Source organism: Varanus komodoensis, unplaced genomic scaffold, assembly GCF_004798865.1.
Source record: "Varanus komodoensis strain SLA01 unplaced genomic scaffold, ASM479886v1 scaffold2, whole genome shotgun sequence".
Classification (NCBI taxonomy): Eukaryota; Metazoa; Chordata; class Lepidosauria; order Squamata; family Varanidae; genus Varanus; species Varanus komodoensis.
The window spans coordinates 4,386,185-4,404,625 of record NW_025335568.1 but is presented as its reverse complement, the minus strand read 5'-3'; the positions used below and the strand labels follow the sequence as shown (position 1 = coordinate 4,404,625).

Sequence of the window (18,441 nt, the reverse complement as noted above, 5' to 3'; positions counted from 1 at the left end):
CATAGCTGCATCATCTGTATGTGCCTGCATGATATGTGTCATCAGCGTCTTTTATATTTAGTATTGTTAAGCATATTGTTAGGTCGACAGTGTAAATGCTGCACCTTAGTATGCTTTCAAACACTATTTCTGAGATTCACTGTGCCTTGTTTTGGTTTATAGTTTTGTTCTAGCTGCTCTAATTGCACACTGTCTGCGAGCGCAATGGGATTAGGCAGGGAATATTTGTATTCAGAATTAATGCAATTTTAATTGAAATCACTTATTTAAATCATGGGGCTGTTTTATTGGTCCTAAAACAAGCTGTTCTTTAATAGAAATAATTTCTTCATATATCCATTGAAAGTAAAGGTCTAAAGTAACTATCAAACTGTTATGTGGAAAGATATCATTACGATTTTAGCCCAATGCACACTGCACCTTTTTTAAAGCGAGCATTTAGCTTGATACGGTCAGGAGGAAAGATGGCTAGGCCCGCCATGGTGTTGGGCAGTGCTGCTTCGCAGGGGTAGGGATGCCACAGCGCTGTTCAGTTCGCCTGTGGAACCCTGTAGCAGAGGCGGATGAAGTGTTCTAGCTGAGAGAGGAAGAGGGAAAAGATGCTAGTGGAGATGGGGTTGTCCTTTGAGAAGGCATGGGTGAAGCATCAGGAAGAGACGTTAGGCCCATCGTTGGAAACCATTGGCTCAAAGCTTCCAAGTCCTGTGGTGGGAAGTGTGCACTGTTCCATGCCTGTTCGCAGTTTCCTTTATTCTTTTCCTTCCAGTGCAACCCTTGTCGGGTTCTGCCTTGCCCACAGCTTCCGTGAAAACTGTCAGGACACCACCAAGTAGTGGGAAGCCCACAAGTCCCATCAGCAAGCGCCCTGCTCCTCCAACAGAGCCTCCTGCTGTGGTACAGAACCAGACGCCTCCTTCCACCACGGAATTCCTGCCTTCCACCACCGTCAGTGCGCCAAGCACAGAAGCTACGACTCTGAAGGCAGCGGTGCTCACTTCTGGGCCCACTTCCCTCCCGCCAAGCGTCACATCCTCAGTTTCACATACGAACACTGATAATGCAGACTTGATACCTGGAGAGGCCAATGCCACGACAGCAGCAACTACTTCAAAAGCATTTGTCACCTCAAGTACGGAAGAGCTTTGCTTTTTTCACTTGCTCCCATACGTCTGTTTTGATCAGTGGCTGCTTATGTGTATTTAGCAGCTTCTGTGAGTAGCATCTGGCTTCGTTCAGTTACTTGTGCTGTCTCTTTACTAAACTGTTTCTGTCCTGGAATTTTGTCTGCTGACGTGTATCTTGTTCAACCAGTCCTTGTTTGCAGGATGCTAAAATGTAAGGCAAACACACCAAAGGTCCCTCCTCCTCCTCCATTACAATTATATCCCACTTTTTTTCTTCTTGAAAGGAACCCATGGAGACTTACCCTCCTTTCCATTTAGCCTCACAGCAAAAAATCTGTGAGGTAGTGTGGGCTGAGGGTAAGTAACTGGCCCAAAGTGAGCTCCATTTATTTATTTATTTATTTATTTATTTATTTATTTATTAATTAATTAAAACATTTTTATGCCGCCCCATTCGCCGAAGCCTCGGGGCGGCTTACAACACTCAGGGCGGCTTACAACATGGCTGAGTGGGGGCTAGAGCCCAGATTTCCTGAGTCCCTCTCCACCCTGCGAACCACCACACCACGCTGGCTAGAAAATTTGGCTAGATCAGCCTTCCTCAGGCCTTCGAGATGTGTTGGATCAGCTCCTATCAACCCCGGTCATCATGGTCAATGGTCTGGGAATGCTGGGAGTCATAGTTCAGAATCCTTGTTGGGCATCAAATTGGGGAAGAGCAGTTTAGATGATCAAGTCAGCCCTCTGATTCGGTGACCCATTTTACATGGTGCACAGATTCTGCAAATTGTCCTTGACCTACCGAAGTGGTTTGGTGCCCAAGGACCATTTGGGTCTGAACTGTTTTTCAACAGTCTTAAAGTAGCTCCCTTGTAATTGTACTCTAGGTGAATGAAGTGGGAATGAACCTTGTTTTGAGGCTTCATTCCAAAGATCATGCTCAGTGGTAGAATAGATGGATTGCATGCAGAAGGTCCAAGGTTCAGTCACCCGCACCTTCTGCCAGGGCAGGAGAAAATCCTGCTTCAGATCCTGGAAGTCCACTGCCAGCCAGCAACAACCATTCTGGGCTAGATTCAACGTGTGATTCCATACAAGGCAGCTTCATATGTTCCAGATTAATGAAACTGGTGTAACTGTTCCTTCCTTGTTTTCTTACTAATATGAACTAAATTGTCACATCATAAGCACACATTCATAGGGTCACCAAATCCCCATCCTGTTACTGCTACTTAACAACCCACGTTGTGGATAAAAATCTTCTGATTGAAGAAATTTGTTTACAGGGAAATCTTTGCTGCTGGCTTTTCCTTTACTAGCTGAGCTTTAATCTTGCTTTCCCTTTTGCCGAAATTGTCACATAAGGTGACGTTTCCTTCCCACTTTTCTAAAGCACATTTGTGGAACCATTCTTAAAATGTTATGCTGGTTACTGTTTCTCATTGTGCGTTACCTCGACTTTGTTCAGGTAATCTGAATGCAAAGTACATGCTTTTAAATGGAACTTCTTAATTTTCTGAATCTCACATGTCATGGTTTGAGTAATAGAGTAGTTAAACTATGCTGAACAATGCATCGTTTGCATGAAGGTGTGAGACTACAACTGGAAGCCTGGAAATTGGTGGTAGTAGATTTTTTAATGCGCACTGTGTCATTGTAGTGCCCCGGAAGAAAAGAGACTTCGTCAGAGCTATATGTGCCTCTTATGCAGATGGGCACAGTCACATAAGTACGCCCAGAAAGTGAGAGGCTCTTAAGCAGCTTTGACTAAGGATGTGAGGCTTGATGCAGGTGTGTTACCAGGATCAGTGCAGAATCAGGTAACGGAGTCAAGGGGTAAAGCTTTCTGGGTGCAGCCTTGTTTTGCACTCCACAGGTTGGAGGGGGTGCTTGCAAGGTTGCCCAGTACACAAAGCATGTTCCAAATTGTGGAGCTGTCTAAGGCAGCACCCTTCTTCTTATGAGACAAATATTCTGTGCTCAGGGAGTTTAATCCATGGGGATTAGCCAAGCATGCAGAGCATAGTACACTGGAACCTGAAATAGTAAAGTCCAACCAAAACATCTTCACTTGATTCTGCTGATTGTATGTCTCTATAGAGTGTTGCTTTTAAGTTCTGTGAGTCTGACCATGGGAAATGCTGGTTTACGAAGCACCTTGCAAGTAGAGATGCTGGAGTATGATACATACCTGTGCTCCTCCATGCACACACGTTTGTGTAGTCACAGTTGAATCACAGGACAGCTTGGGGAGTAATGGCTTTGGGCTGGCCTCCCCAAAAGTAGCCCAGATGCCTCAGCCATGTAAACTCTCTCTCTGTGTGGAATGGGGGTAGGTTGTGCTGGGAAGCTCTCAGTGTGAATGAGCCTGATGTGAGGATTAAGTACCCTCCACAAAAGGATAGAAGAAGCTGAGGACAGTATTCAAAGTGCAGAAGAAACCCTTCACAAACACGAGAACAAAGCAAAATCCATTTGTGGATGAGGTATGCTACAGATCGGGATGGTGTTGCATCCTCAGAATTATTTACTAATGCTCCCTCTGTGTGCATTCTACTTTTAGCTGAGATAAAAAAAGATTCAAGTAAGCTTTGGTTGGCTTTGTTTTTTCTTTCATTTTCCTCTTTCCCTTCTTCCATAAGCTGGAGGATCCCATGGTATGCCAGTGTGAGTCTTCCCAAACCAAGATGAAAATCTTTGAGCTTCTGAAAAGAAACAAGACAAACATAAGATAACACTGGTGTTCTCCACAGTTTGGTGCAATGCGATAAATAGAAGAGAAGAGTGGAACTATGATTATAATATAGGCAGGCAGGTAGTCAACACAAGTTAGATGTGACACAGCTTTTCGCAATGAACTTGCTGTGGAGAAGAAAGTAGACACTTAAGCTGTCTCGGAGTAGATAGAAAATAAAAAAGGAGGTGGAAAATGGAACAGATGGTTTGTTCCATATTCAAGGTTGTGATGGGTGACCTTGAAGTCATTTAGACCAGTGGTTTTCAACCTTTTCACAGCTGGGGAGTGGCAAAAATAGGAAAATTATTTTGGGGGCCGCTGAGGCAGAAATAAAAAGCATTATGTACATAATATAGCATTTTGTATATTTGTTTTAAATATAGTACCAAAAAAACAAAAATTCTCTAAAATAACTAGAAACTGAGCAGTAAAAAATGCTAATAAAATAATAAAATATTGAAATTAAATGTAATCAAATAAAACTGAAATTTTTAGAGAGCAATATGTAATTCAGATAAGGCTACTGCGAAATCTATTGTTCTTTTCAAGAATACTTGATCAAAAACTTACAATAGCAGAATACAAAATCTATATAAATTCAGTGCTATGCTCATAGCAAATACAAATTCAAATACAGTATTAACAGCAGAGCAATACAAACAAAGATACTTAACAGAATAATATTCATAGTGTTAAATAATAAAATACAACGAACCCCACCCACTCAAACCCCCATACACACCAGCACAGGCTGGCTGAGAAGGCATTCCCCGCATAACCCTGCCTTGCCATTTCCCTTCCCAGCAGAAAAAGGAAAAGGCCCAGTCTTCAGGGTCGTGCCCAGAGGGCGCACCCGGCACGGCTCTCAGCTAGCTCCGATTGAGCTCTCTCTCCTCCCCATCCTCGCCGAGGAAGAGGTGGGGAATTGGCAAGAGCACAGCTAGCCCTGTGCTGGTCCCAATGAGCAAAATGGTCTCTTTCACGGACCGGCGGGAAACGCCGGCGGACTGGTGCTGCTGTGCGGACTGGCAGTTGAAAACCACTGATTTAGACCATCAAGCCAAGGCTGATCTTCATCTTAAGCAACCTGCAAGCCGGCCCTGCCTTATATGAAGGCCCCCTAGGAGGATATTTATTTATTTATTTATTTATTTATTTATTAAAACATTTCTATGCCGCCCCTTGCCGAAGCCTCGGGGCGGCTCACAGCATAGAATAAAATACACAATAAATTAAGACAATAACAATTAAAATATATACATTAGAATAAAATAAGCCGCCCTGGCCAAATAAAATTCAATAGTATTAACATTTAAAATGCTGCTTAAATAAATAGAGGTCATTGCAGTTGCTGTGCCACAGGCTATGGCTTGTGGTATCCCTGTCTATTTCAAAGAGTGTCTGACTGAAGAGAGGACATGGTATCCCCACATAAGGACCTTAAAGGCTGTCACAAAGAGGAAGGTCAAGGTCTCTTCTCACTGATGCCAAAGTGTAGGACATGGAATAATCAACTCAAGTTGCAATAACCCTGATTCGGGCTAGACATTTCCTCACTGTCAGAGCAACACGACAGTGGAACCACTTGTCTAGGGAAGTTGTGGGCTCTCCCACACAGGAGACATTCAGAAATAATCTGAACACTCATCTGAGTGGGATGGTGTGACTTGGTGACCTGCAGCAGCAGGGGGTTCCACCCATGGCCTTCTTGGTCCCTTCCAGCCCTACTTTTCTATGATTCTGTTCCCCTGTTCCTACTGGTGGCTCTGACACTATTTTCCCATCCTTACACAAAGCAGGCATGGCCAAGTGTGACCTTATTCACTAGTTTTTCCCCTTGATTTAGCAAGTGAAGATTGCATTGGTACCCTCTCCCCAAATTCCTCCCAGTTGACTGTTTATTTTTCCTTTTCTTTGTAAGTTCCTTTTGATTAAGTGGACTAGTAATGGATTAAAAAGCAAGAATCAGAGAGTAGAAATAAATGGATTCTTCATGGTGGGTGGGAAATGTGAGAATAGCCCCCCCCAAGGTTTTTTATTGAGACCAGTGCTTTTTAATACGTTCATAAATGAGTAGGCCTGGTTATCTCACTGCTCCTAAAGCCAGTTATTTCAACTGGTAAGAATTAAAATGGAGTGCAAGAGTTTTGTACCAATCTGTGGTGCAACCTTTCTTGGAATACCATGCACCGTTCTGGTTGCCACAGCTTAACAAGAACTGTAGAACTGGAAAAGGTGGAGAAAATCAAGAGCAAATCCCACATGAGGAAAAGATCTATTTGGATCTATTTATTTTAGGAAAAAGAAAAATAAAGGGTTTGATAGATTGGAATTATATAAAGTTATGTAGAACAAGAAGAGGGTAGAAATACTTTTCTCCTGACCTGTTCACATATATTTAACCAATGATTTGTTAACTGCGCAGTTGTTGTGCTGTACAAACCATGGCTTATTATTGATGAATAACTTAAAAGCAATTTCACAGTTTGTTGTTGGATTGTGAATTCTGGGTTGGTTAAACCATGGGTTGAAACTACATGCAAACCCAGACACCTGTGTTGTTCAGGGGTTGTTTTATTCATACAGAGTCTCTATTCATACAGTCAGTGGGTATGAATAGTCCAAAACTCCTCAGATACTCTTATGTGCCAACACTACACCACAAAGGCAGTTAGGATAAAGAGAGGGAGGAAAGCTATCCTGAAATTTCACTGTTTGATCAGTGAGTTGCCAAACAATGGGTAGGGAAAGAAACCATGGGTTCCATAAAACATGGGTTAATGTTATGTGTAAACCAGATCTTTGTCATAGTAATGGAATCCAAGGTCTTCGACAGAATGGTGGGAGATTGAGGATGGGCGAAAAAGCACTTTGAACACAGTACATTTTTAAACGGTTGCACTTGCTACCACAATATGTACTGATTGCTGTCAGCTAAAAAGGCGTTGAAAGCAGATGGACAAGGTTATCAATGGCTTCAAGTCACATTGGCTATATATGACTTCAGGTGTCAGATAAATGTGCTTCTTGAGACTAGTCTCTTGAGAACCCAAGTAGGAAAGGGCTCTGATTGATCACTACAGGAAACTGTGTGTTCTACTCAGTAGGCCTTTGGTTTGACTGGACGGGGCTCTTGAGTTTAGTGACATTGTTGTTTTCTCATTTCTACAGGTGATATGGACGGCAGACGAGGTAGGCCGTTCCTCTTACCCACTTTTTTGCATGTGTGGTGTACGGTTCCCGTTCAACTGCTGTGCTTGTGTAACTGCTGTTTTGGAACACTGCATCATTCAAAGGCAGGGTGGGCACACATGGCCTCCCTCCAGATGTGTTGGCTCACAACTCCCACCATCCCTCACCCTTGACTATGCTGGTTAAGCTTGAGGGGAGTTGTGGGCAAAAACATCTGGAGGGGGCCATAAGTTGTCTGCCTTTGATTTAAGCCTTTTAAGGAATTTTAAGGAAGCTGAATGGCAACTCTGGTTTATCTCTTACGCCCTACTCTAGGGCTTGCTTGTCTGGTGTTTGTATCCTGTTTCTTCCTCAGTGATTTCAAGGCAGTATGTGTCTGCCTCTTCCGTTTTACTGTTGTTATACTGTATTGTATTATACTTTATGGCATATGTATGGGCTGTTTTGAACACCAAGTGGTAGAAAGGGGAGATCCAACATTAAAAACAAACCATTATGTCCATGACAATTCTTGGAGGTACATTTGGTTCAGAGAGAAGGACTGATCCAGGACTGCATGGTGAGTTTCATGCCAGCGCAGGGATTTCCACTTGCGGTTCCCTCATCAATCCAAGTGCTCTCTGTCCACTACATCCGGAGAAGACATTCCTCCAAATATTTGAGATTAGATCTCTGCTCATTCCTATCAATTGGTCATGCCAACTGGGGCTGGTGGGAATTGTAATCTGAAAGATCTGGAGGGTACACGGCTTCCTCTCTCTGGATTGCATCCTGATTTAAATCAAAAGCTTTCATTGCACAAAGGGTACATTTTGGGCCTGTATTCCTTGGGATGCTTCCAGGAGAGCCTTTTATGGTGTAATTACCCTGCTTCATTCATATTGTTTTTATAGGGGGTCCAGATGGTATCTTGTAGTTCTGTATTTTCTCACCACTTTGTCCATCCCTTTTTGATTTAAAAAAAACCTCCCTTATGAGGAATAAAAATCATGCACTGTTTGACAGTTGGCCCTGAGAATCTACTAGCGCTGCTCGGGGTTGTTCTCATTGCAGGGCAGTTCTAACCTTAGACGTTCAGTCCTTTCAAGTTTGGAGTATGTCTCTTTCCAACTGTAAGAACCCTCAGTATTGTCGTTTGCTGTTCAGCTGCTAATACCCACTTTGCAAGGATATAATTTAAAAGTGCATGGGCAGCTGCTATCATCACAGAGTTGTCAGCAGCAAAATTTATACAAGCGACGACTTCCAAACTAAATGAAAGCATTACAGGGCTTGCTTGCTGCATTTGCCTCAGTGAAGCATCGTCTGCATTACCTCATCAGCATCTGGCAGAACGAACCAGGGTCGTCTTAACAAGATTCGGCCTCTACAGTCAAAGGTGTATAGGAGCTCAGGGTGTCGATTTATCGGCTGTGCAGAGCATTCTGCCTCCCTTATTCCATTCCTCTCTGACATTTGGTGCATGCGTATTCTAAGGGTGTCCTGACCAGGAAGGGAAGGAATTCCTGCTCATCTCCTTAGGCTGTAGGGATCCTGGAGCAAGCAGGGATGATGCAATGGGCTGCCATTGCCCAGTGCTCTGGGGCAAGGAGCCAGATGCACCAGGTGCAAGCTCTGGGTACTTCTTTGCTGATGGTGTTTTTCAGGGCCCAGTTGAAACCATGTGGCCTTCTAGTCACAGTAGGACTTTGGCCCACTGCACAAGCACATTTCTTGCAACTCGTGCTATCTTAGTGGCGTTTGCGAAGTGTCGGCATCATTTCCGTTATGTTTGTAATTGCTCCATGCTTCTAAGAGGCGAGTAACTCCCACTAGTGCTGACTGTGTGTGTGCAGCCACCAGGAGAAACAAGCCAGCCGAGCTCACAGCCTTCTGTTTTTAAACCGGACCACTTGACAGTGATGGTTCGCCCTGCCTGCCTGCCTGACCTGTATTGGCTACTAATGTCAACACCACTTTTTCAGCTGAACTGCCCAAACGGGACACACCTGGTAGGATCCTTTCTCCACCCCAGAGCCAGCCCAAGCAATGGGCTCTCTTTCTGAGGGACACTGCATGTCTCAACTGGCTGCTTGGTGGTTCTCAAATCCGTTTAGTGCAAGGGAGGAAGGAGTCCAGAGAATCCCTTCCCCTCCCTGTCCACCTCGGCAGCTCAGTTAAAAGCACTGCATGCGCATGTACAAAAAAGCAGTGCGAGACGATGCCTCAGTCTCGGGCAAGGCCATGGAAGGCGTGTGTCGGTGGGTTTTCTGCAGAGAACACTATGCTCCAGTGCGACATGTTGCACGAGTCCCCTGGATTCTAACTCCCACTCAGTGACGTTGGACCAGTTTCTAACTCAGGGTTGCTGGGAGCATAAAATGGAGAGGCGGCCACCTAATCAGCTGCCTTGAGTTCCTCACCAAAGGGATGTAAACGGCGCAGCGGCACTGGCCGAGATTACGATGATCCTTGCTGCAGCTTCGGCATGTGAGCGAGCATGGAGGACAGCCTTGCGCTCGGGGCTGCGGGGGGAGCAGGGGCGGCGCGCACGGGCAGCCTGGTATGCAGGCCAGCTGCCTCTGGTTCCCTGGGGCTGCGGCACCTGCAGCAAGGGCCATCCGCATCCTGGGCTGAGGCTGCGGCAGCTGCATCCGTCGGTCGCCAGTTCGTGGGAGGGACCGTTGACACTGCAAGGCACGCTGGCGGCAGCCCTTCCCAGGGATGCATCTGGCACCCAACGGGCGCTTTGGGGGTCTCGCCCCTTCCCCTTTTGATTTAGGTAACCCACAGCTGGGGGGTAGTGGTTCCTTTTCTGCTGCAGCTGTTAGCCGCAGGCAGGAAGTGGAAGGGCGAACGACCAACTGCTTTCTTCATGTGCTTCAGCGGCTTTCTGCCTGCTGTCACTCCTCTTCCGCCTCCCACCCTCTTCCCAGTGCTGAGGTTGCCGGGGCAAGGGGCAAACCCGGCGGTTCTCAAGGGCACCCTTATTTGTAAGCCTGTTGCGTATTTCAAAGGACGGGAGACGTGCTCCGTGGACACCAACACTGTCCGCAGCAGGCTTGTGAAGGATTTGCTGGGGCCTGCTCCTCCACACCCATTTTGCAAAGAATGTGTAGGAAAACACAGTCGCCACTGCTTTACGTATGCCGTGAACAGTCTTGTGTTATTGAATGTTAGCATGCAACGAGGGCCTGCCTCGAATCTAAATTTTCTGCAAAACAGCACTTGGGCAGAAGAATCCACATCCAGCTCACACCTCAAACGGGGGCAGAATATCGGCCTGCCTCGGAGACGAAATGAGGCATCCCCGCTTCTTTTCTGCTGCAAGATACAGCCGATGTGCAATGCTCAGTATCTTTTCTTCTTTTAAATCTGCTGAACTTCCCTTTGTTTGACTTTAGCTTATCTACCATTCCTTTTTTGGATTACATAACATGGGTAGGTTTCAGTTCAAGCATGAAGCGCACTGCATCAGTCAATGATCTCTCAGCCTAATCTACCTCCCAGGGTTGTTGAAATCAAAGAAAGAACAGCCCTGTGTTTGAAAGAAGGGCAGAATATAAACTTGATACTTGAGTGTTGTTGCATAAAAATGGGGGAGGAACCCGGGGGCGCCACACTCTTTGCCCACGTTCTTTGTGGCCCACAAACCCCACCCAGGGCAGACCCACCCAGTTCTTCCTGCAGCCCAGGCGAAAGGACAGGCCCTGATCAGGGTTCTGGGGGAGCAGAGCTTTAGTCTCCCCCTCCTGTGGCAACCCAGAGCAGCCAAGGTCTCTAAGGGGGAGGGAAGCAGCCTTCCCAGTTGGCATCCCTGAGAGGAGGCAGGAGCCTTTAGCCGTGTGTGTGTGTGTGTGTGTGTGTGTGTGTGTGTGTGTCCCAAAGAGGGCAGCTGCCCTTGTGTTAAGATGTCTGTCCCACCAAGTCAAGTCAACTCAGCTGGAGTTTCCTCATTGAGCACTAAGTACATGTAAATTGGCCACTGAATAGCATGCATACATATGAAAAGAAACCAGCAGTAAGAGGTCTGTGGAATCTGCTGAGATAACCATGCCTCTTGCAATTTGCCTTCTCAGGTTGCCTTAAGCCGTTGTAGGGTTCAGATGGCAGGCTTTGTGCACAGGTGCAGACGCCTCCTGCTGTCTTGGGGCTCTAGGGCAGGGTTGCTGGGCATGGTCCACGTTTCCCCTCCACTTTGCATTCAGTAAGATGAAAGTGGACTGACTTCAGTTGTACTTGGCCCCCTTGGTTCTCTTCCCCAAATCCCCTTGGTCCACATGTAAACGTGGCCTCTCCCGGTTCAGACATCATGAAAGAAGCAGAGCTGGGTGTCATTAGCATGCTGGTGGGACCTTGCCCCCAAATTTCCTAATGACTGCTCCCAACCGCTTCATGTGGCCATTAAGCAGCATTGGAGAAATGCCAGATCAGCTGAATCACCCAACGGTTATTCTTTGGAACTGAGGTTCAACCTCCAATCGAGGTTCAGCGCACTTTAGATCTGTTCAGGCATACTTGCTCCTTCAAATGAGTAAGATTTCCTCTAGGGATGGGCAGAAATTTGACCTCAAAGACAGAATGAGTTTGAAAACACGTGTAGGTGAAAGCACGTCCTCTCCCTGATCCTGGAAGTGAGGGGACATCCTCTGGGCCTTTGCCCAATTAACTTCTCAACAAATTAGAAATGTTAATTTCAACCCCAAGTGGTGCTCACAAGGACGCCCTCTTTGACAGCAGGGGGGTGTTCCTTTGAAACTGAGCTCCCTTTGTGAGCTTAGAGTCTAGAACTGCAGTGTTCATTAGTGGGATGGGATGGGATGGGGAACTGAAATAAAGGTGTGAAAATTTTGACCAAGGGGCATGTGGGGAACTGCTGTGAAATACATTTCAGTGTGTGCTTCTATCAACCTGTCTTCACGGCTTTTATAGGGAACTAGTACAGGCGTCAAAAGTTGCTTTACAGGGGTGTTCAATGTACCTGTTTTGAAATAACCAAAAGATTTTTTTTCCTCCTAGATGAGACACCTATCATCGCCGTAATGGTGGCATTATCTTCCTTGCTAGTCATAGTATTTATTATTATTGTCCTATACATGTTAAGGTAAGTTATGTTTGGAAAACCTTTCTACGTCCCTTATGGGTTGTAGAAAAATTATGGGTGCAGACTATACCCAGATAGCTTAGGGATCCTTCCCCTACTGATGCCCACAGAATTATGCTCTGAGGATCTGGACTTGAATTTCTGGTTTCGTCTTCTTGTGGAAGGCTTTTGTCAGCTTGGCAAATGGAGCTGTAATGGGAACGGTGGATCGTGATGAGGGACTGGAATTTCATTATTTTTCTTCTCTGAGAGCTCATGTGAGATTATACAGGAGTAGGAGCTTTGAGTTTCATTTCCTGAGCTGCTGCACGTGTGGTCCATGGCACATTTACGTGGCAGTAGGCCCTGTTGACTTCCATGGGGTTTACTCCCAAGTAATTGTGCATAAGACTGCAGCCTGAGATACTGGAAGCTTTGTTGTAGGTTTGTTAGCCTACTTGCCTTTATTCACTCTCACCCACTGTAAGATAATATTGACAGAAGTCCCAGACCATCTGCATGAAATGGCATTTGAAAGGGAATGTGTGCATGGGGGGGGGGGAGAGCCCACATGTGAAGCAGAAGGAAGAGAAATTATGAGAATTTTATTGTTTGCTTTGCTTTTGCTTTTATTGCCTCAGAGGCATAACAGAATGGCCCTGATTCAGATCACCCACTAAAGTAGCCTTTGGCAACCCTCTTCACTCAGACTTGGTTCGCAGCACAACACGCTGGAGTCTGGGTTGCGTTTGGGCTGTTGCTGAATTGTGGTTGTGTTGTATGAGCTCAGCTGTGCTAATAAATGAAGAACAACCTGCAGTGCACAACCCAGTAACAAACTGTCAGCGTTCTTTGGTTCTTGTGGCTCCTGCTTCCTCCTCTTCCAAATTAATTACATTTCCATACTAGAGACTTTGTGATGCTCTGGCGAGAGTGTTGCACTGGGGAGCTGGGAGACCTGGCTTCTAGCCCCGCTTGGCTATGAAGCTCACTGGTGACTTTGGGCCAGTCACAGCCTCTCAGCCCAGCCTACCTCACAGGGTTGTTGTTGCAAGGGTGAAAATGGAGCTATGGAAGCTGCCCTGAGTTCCTCCTGAGAGGAGAAGCTTGAGATGGAAATGCAAAGTAATATACCAGCTAAGAGCCAAAGTGTTCTGGGCAGTTCACTTGGGTTGCTTGCACAATGCAACAGCTCACAATTCAACAACAGCCCATATTCAACCTGTACTCTGGCTTGGTGTGTTGTGTGAACCCAGCATTTGCAGTGTGAGGATGACTCATGGGAGAACTTGCCCCACCACTTAGGTACAATGCTACATCACCCATATGCAAATATCGCATTGTTGCCATTTTCATTGACATGTGTGCAGACACTCTTTCTGCCTTTATGTGCTCCAGGCCCCTGAGCTTCTGTTTTGTGCAAGATGTTTTCTGTTCTGCTCTCAGTGGATAGCTACCCTTTCTGTGGTTGTGGGCTAAAGTGCCTCCTCTTTTAAAACCAATCATTTACCCATTGCTCAAAACCACAGGTTTTGATTTATTTTAAAGCTATCAGTCTGTTCATATACTTAAGGCAATTTATAGTAAAAGCAGATAAATATGAAGACCACCCAACCTTGTCATAAAATATGAAAAAGATATTTATAAATGTAGGTGTCAGATTAAAAACCCATACAGCCAGAGTCGATTGCAGTGTTCCAGCCAAATGCGTACATGCTGGAGTGAATGAAAAGATTTTTACCTGCCAAATCACGCTACAGAGGGAAGCGGCTGGGCTCCTCTGGGGAGCACCTTGCTGAGCTGTTGGCGTTGCGTGAGAAGCATCACAGGAACTCTCTTAAATGCTGCGTGCTGTCTGTAATTTGGGTGCCCAGATTGAGAGAGCCCCTTCCCTGGCCACGGACTGGTGAATAACCACTCACCTGGTCATATTTGGCAGGCAGGCAAATATCTGCAGTCAGTGAGGGAGACTTTTGTGAGCTCGTCCGGAATAGGTGGGGGTTCTTTGCGGCTGTGTGTGCTATAAATGGAGGACACAGCTATGTGTGGACAGGCGGCCATTCAAGGTCTTTCTTAGGACTTGCCTGCAAAGGTTGCCCAAGCACCAGGTGACTGCCTTCAGCAGAAGCTTGGGCCAGGGAAAGAGTTGCTGTCCAGAGCTCTGCATTCTACTCTGAAAGCTCTGTAGCGTCACGATTGTTCTTACTCACATGGATGTGAGCACACTAACATTTAGGATATGACATGAAGCCTCCTCTAAACCTTCAGGGATACTATCCCAGGCCTCGCTGATTTGTTAAAAACCCTCTTGCCCTTGGGCTTGGTCACATGGAGGAGATCTGGTCTTGCTCCTAAACTGGCTTGTTGGGCGCGTTGGACTTGGCTTCATTTATTGACCGTAATTCCAGGTTCTCTGTGCCCGTTCCCCCAGCAGTCCTTTTGACATTGCCATATGCTAGCTTCTGATGCTAGGCATTGGCAGGCCGCTGTGTTTTTAAGTCCCTGAAAAGAACTACTTGCGTGGAGAAGAAAGCCTGATTTCAGAGAGCATGTTGGGAACTTCAGAAATGAACCCCCCTCAGCTGATCTCTCCTATCTATTATTTCTCACAGGTTTAAAAAATACAAGCAAGCTGGGAGTCATTCCAACTCTTTTCACTTGTCCAATGGCCGGACAGATGACATGGGTGAGTCTCAGGTTTCTCCTCCCATTCTGCAGGCTGGAATCCCCCAGAGCCAGCCTTCCTCTCGCCACAGCATGTTTCGGGGATTGGGTAAAACGGTGGCCGCCTGAGCTTGTGGCCTGTGTGCTTGAGGCTAAATTGAGGGGCGCCAGTTCACTGGACTTCCCCCGGCCCCGAGATTGGTCACGCAGCAGCCCCTTCGCGTTGGTGCAGCTGCGGCACACGCTTCCCAGTAAATGCTGCTGCTCCCTTCACACGGGCCACGATGGATATCCTTGCTCTCGCGTGTTCCTTGGCCGCTCACTGACCTGTGCAGTGAAAGCAGGATGTTGCCAAGGTGGTCCGAGGCTGTTGAGCGTCAGGTGCTGAAATCCGTTTAAGGCAAGCACAGGGAGCCGGTTTCAGGCTGAGGGCCAAACCCAGCTTTGGAGACGCTTTTGAGGGCTGGGCCACATTCCAGTTATGTGTTGGACTGAAGGTAGAAGGGATTTAAAGCTCTTACTGTCAGTAACTGAGCCTTCGGAGAATCTCTTCAGCCTCTTGGGGTGAGAAAAAACTGCACAGAAGCCGTAAAACCGCTCGGCCATTGGCCAGGAAAAGGCACAGGCATCTGGGGAACCTCAGCAGGGGGTTCCATGATGCTCATGGAAATTTTTCGGTTTGCAGAAGGAAAATCGGAGTCAAAGACCTTCCACCAACCTTTAGAATAACGTGGGCCTCCGTCCCTTGCACTGCCACTAAAGGCACAAGGCCTCTCCTGCAGCCTCTGGGATGCTTCTAGCTGCTCCTTCGCTCACCTCTTTCTGGGACAGTGTTTGATGCTCTCAGCTGTCTCAGAAGCGCAACAGAGCTTCTTTCTGCCCATTCTCGTGATTTAGCTATACAAGGGAGGGTACAGGAGCTTGCGGAATCTCTGGGGGAAGAGCCTTTGAGCAGTGCCTGTTCCAAACCGAAGCCTGTTGGCGGTTGTTCCGTGTGCTTGTGACGCAGAGCCCCAAAGCGTGCCACTGCTTGCCAGATCTCCCAGCACCAACCGGAAGTACCCACCGCTGCCTGTCGATAAACTGGAGGAGGAGATCAACCGGCGAATGGCAGACGACAACAAACTCTTCCGTGAGGAGTTCAATGTAGGTGCTTTGGTAACCTGCCCCCTCCCCATCCCCGCCAACTACCCTTTGCATTCCTGCATGTGTTGAAGTTATGCTAAAAAGGCCAGTAGAGTTTTCCAGGTGCAGTCAAGCTCAGGCCCCTTGTAAGCCGCTGCTCCTTTCCTTCCAGCTGTTAAAAATCCACCATTTCTGTATAGATATCCAAAGACACCCATTTTAATCTAGCAAGAATAACCGATAACTAGGTCATTCTGTAGTTTACCAGTGAAGGCTATCAGCTACTGCTAAGCTGCTTCTCAAAGGCAATGAATGATACATCCTGCTAGTGTGGGTTACTAGCATGCAGTAACATTTACTGGGGCATGCAGAAATATTTAAAGTTGCTTCCCAGCTCAAGGAGTGCAAGGTGCGTCCAGAGCAGTGAGGCACCCCTTCTAGCTCGCTAACAAAGCTGAATAATGTTTTGTTGTTCCTGGTTTGCATTTGAAAATCTAGGAGATGGCAGGATTGGGTATATCCGTGTGCTCAGATGTCTGAAGCACAGTTCGTGGTTCTCTGCCGTGCCTCCCCCCCCCCCCCCCCCCGCCCACATCACACCGCTCTAGAGGAACGTGGATGCTGGCCTGCCCTCATTTGGCCCCGCTCCTTGGGCCCCTTTCCAGGTTCCTTCACACCCTCTTCCTGTTTTCCTGGTGGGACCCTGTTCCTGCATTATTGATCTAAGCCAAAGCAGCCCTGTGCCTGCAATTCGCTCCTGTCCTCTTTGACTGAATGCCTCCCTTCAGTGTGGGCCACTCCCCCAGTGGAGTCTTAGCTATGCGCATGTGCGGATGAGATAGGCATGTTGGATCCATGCTGTCGGGCCGCTGGGGTGGGATTGCCTGCCATCTGGGCTGCTGAGCACCCAGGCTAAGTGTGTGTGAGAGGGGCCTGAGCCCCGTTTGGGAGAGGTGACCGCATGCTGCTACTGTTTGAACCCCTGCAGGGACAGCCATGGCAGCAGCTCAGTGGTTGGGATTCCTAGTTCATCGATGGATTCTGAAGAGATGTCTCTAGCATCCCCTAATATTTTATTTATTTATTTATTTAAAACATTTCTTGCCGCCCCCATCGCAACCAAGCCTCGGGGCGGCTCACAACAAAAACAAACAAACGCATATAAAAATTATACAATAAAAATATTAAAACCCGGTGCATCTCGGCTTAAAAATATTTTTGTTAAAAAACCTACATAATAAATTAACAATTAAAATAAGTTTTAAATAAAAAGGTCTTCGCCTGGCGCTGAAAAACAAATAAGGATGGTGCCAGGCGGACCTCTCTGGGGAGCGCATTCCATAGGTGGGGCGCCACCGCAGAGAAAGCCCTCCTCCGGGTACTCACCCTCCTAATAGCATTCAAGGGTGATATAACTTCCCTTCTTGATTTCATCTATTTATAGACCATTCGACTATATCCAAAAAGACATCTTGAAGTGGCTTACAACTTAAACATTTTAAAGTATGAAACACCCTCATGTAAATGCAGAAAACACAGACCCCATTAAACTTTTACAGGCAAAGGATAAAATGAAAACACCAGTGGAAACATTTAAAATCATGGAACTGGCAGTCAGGCTGAGCAGCCCCGTCAGTAAGGGAAGGCCTGCAAGAAATGGTACATTTCTAACTAGTGACTCAAGTGTCACACTTACTAATTTTCCACATTCAGAGAGGGAGAGAATCCTGTAAAGTGGATACTATCACAGAGCTTCCCAGGTGGCTGCCAAATAGCGATCCTGCGGGTTTGGGTACCACCAGCAAGGCCCCTCCTGAGGCCTTATTTATCAGACTGGTCTTCTTTTCTTGGCAAAACACCCTTACCTGCACACTTGTACATTCACCAGGTAAGATAGCTACGACCTACTGCAGCCTTCCCCCAACCTGACCCCTTCCCTCCAGGATGTTTTGGCTTTCAGTTCCAGCATTCCTGACTTTTGACCAGGCTGGGTGCTGCCGGTGGGGGCTGGGGTGAAGGCCCACTTAGAAACCAGCTAGAGGGAAACTGCATGAGCTTCATGGCTAAATGAGGATTTTAGGCTAGGTCTCCTTTTCTCCTCAGCCTACGAATCACTGCACCCACAGAAAAAAATTGCAAGCAGAATTAAGGGTGTGTATCCTGCCCAGATAGCTCAAGTTTCCCTCCCTACTGCTTCTTGCACAAGATCGCCTGGAGATCTGGAGTTGAATGTCTGGTTTTCGCTACTTGTGACTAACTGGGAAAGCTTAAATTTACCTTCAGTTCCAGCTTAGCAGAGGAAGATGGATTATTCTTGATTTCTCACTTCAGTGGTTTATTCACCGCTCATAACTTTGAGATTTGCATATCTCAAAGGTTGCATGGAGGCCAGTACTGTTGACCCAGGTCAGGGAATTTGAAGCTGTGCGGAGGAGACTTTGCTGCCCCCTTCTGTTGCTAGGCAGAATCCCTTCTTTTAATATGTTCACAGAATCCAGAAGAGCAGAGTTGGAAGGGGCTAGGAAGGCCATCAGGTC

General features: G+C 46.8%; 1 protein-coding gene across 2 annotated transcripts in view; it reads left to right on the top strand.

Moving 5' to 3' along the window:
* PTPRA (protein tyrosine phosphatase receptor type A) overlaps positions 1–18,441 on the top strand; it is a 134,884-nt gene that overhangs the window by 90,575 nt on the left and 25,868 nt on the right. For both annotated transcript variants that reach the window (XM_044428341.1, XM_044428342.1), the window contains exons 4-8: positions 767–1,129; positions 7,033–7,053; positions 12,052–12,136; positions 14,728–14,801; positions 15,789–15,925. In XM_044428341.1, coding sequence (XP_044284276.1) covers positions 767–1,129; positions 7,033–7,053; positions 12,052–12,136; positions 14,728–14,801; positions 15,789–15,925 — 680 coding nt within the window. The remainder of the gene's footprint in view (positions 1–766; positions 1,130–7,032; positions 7,054–12,051; positions 12,137–14,727; positions 14,802–15,788; positions 15,926–18,441) is intronic.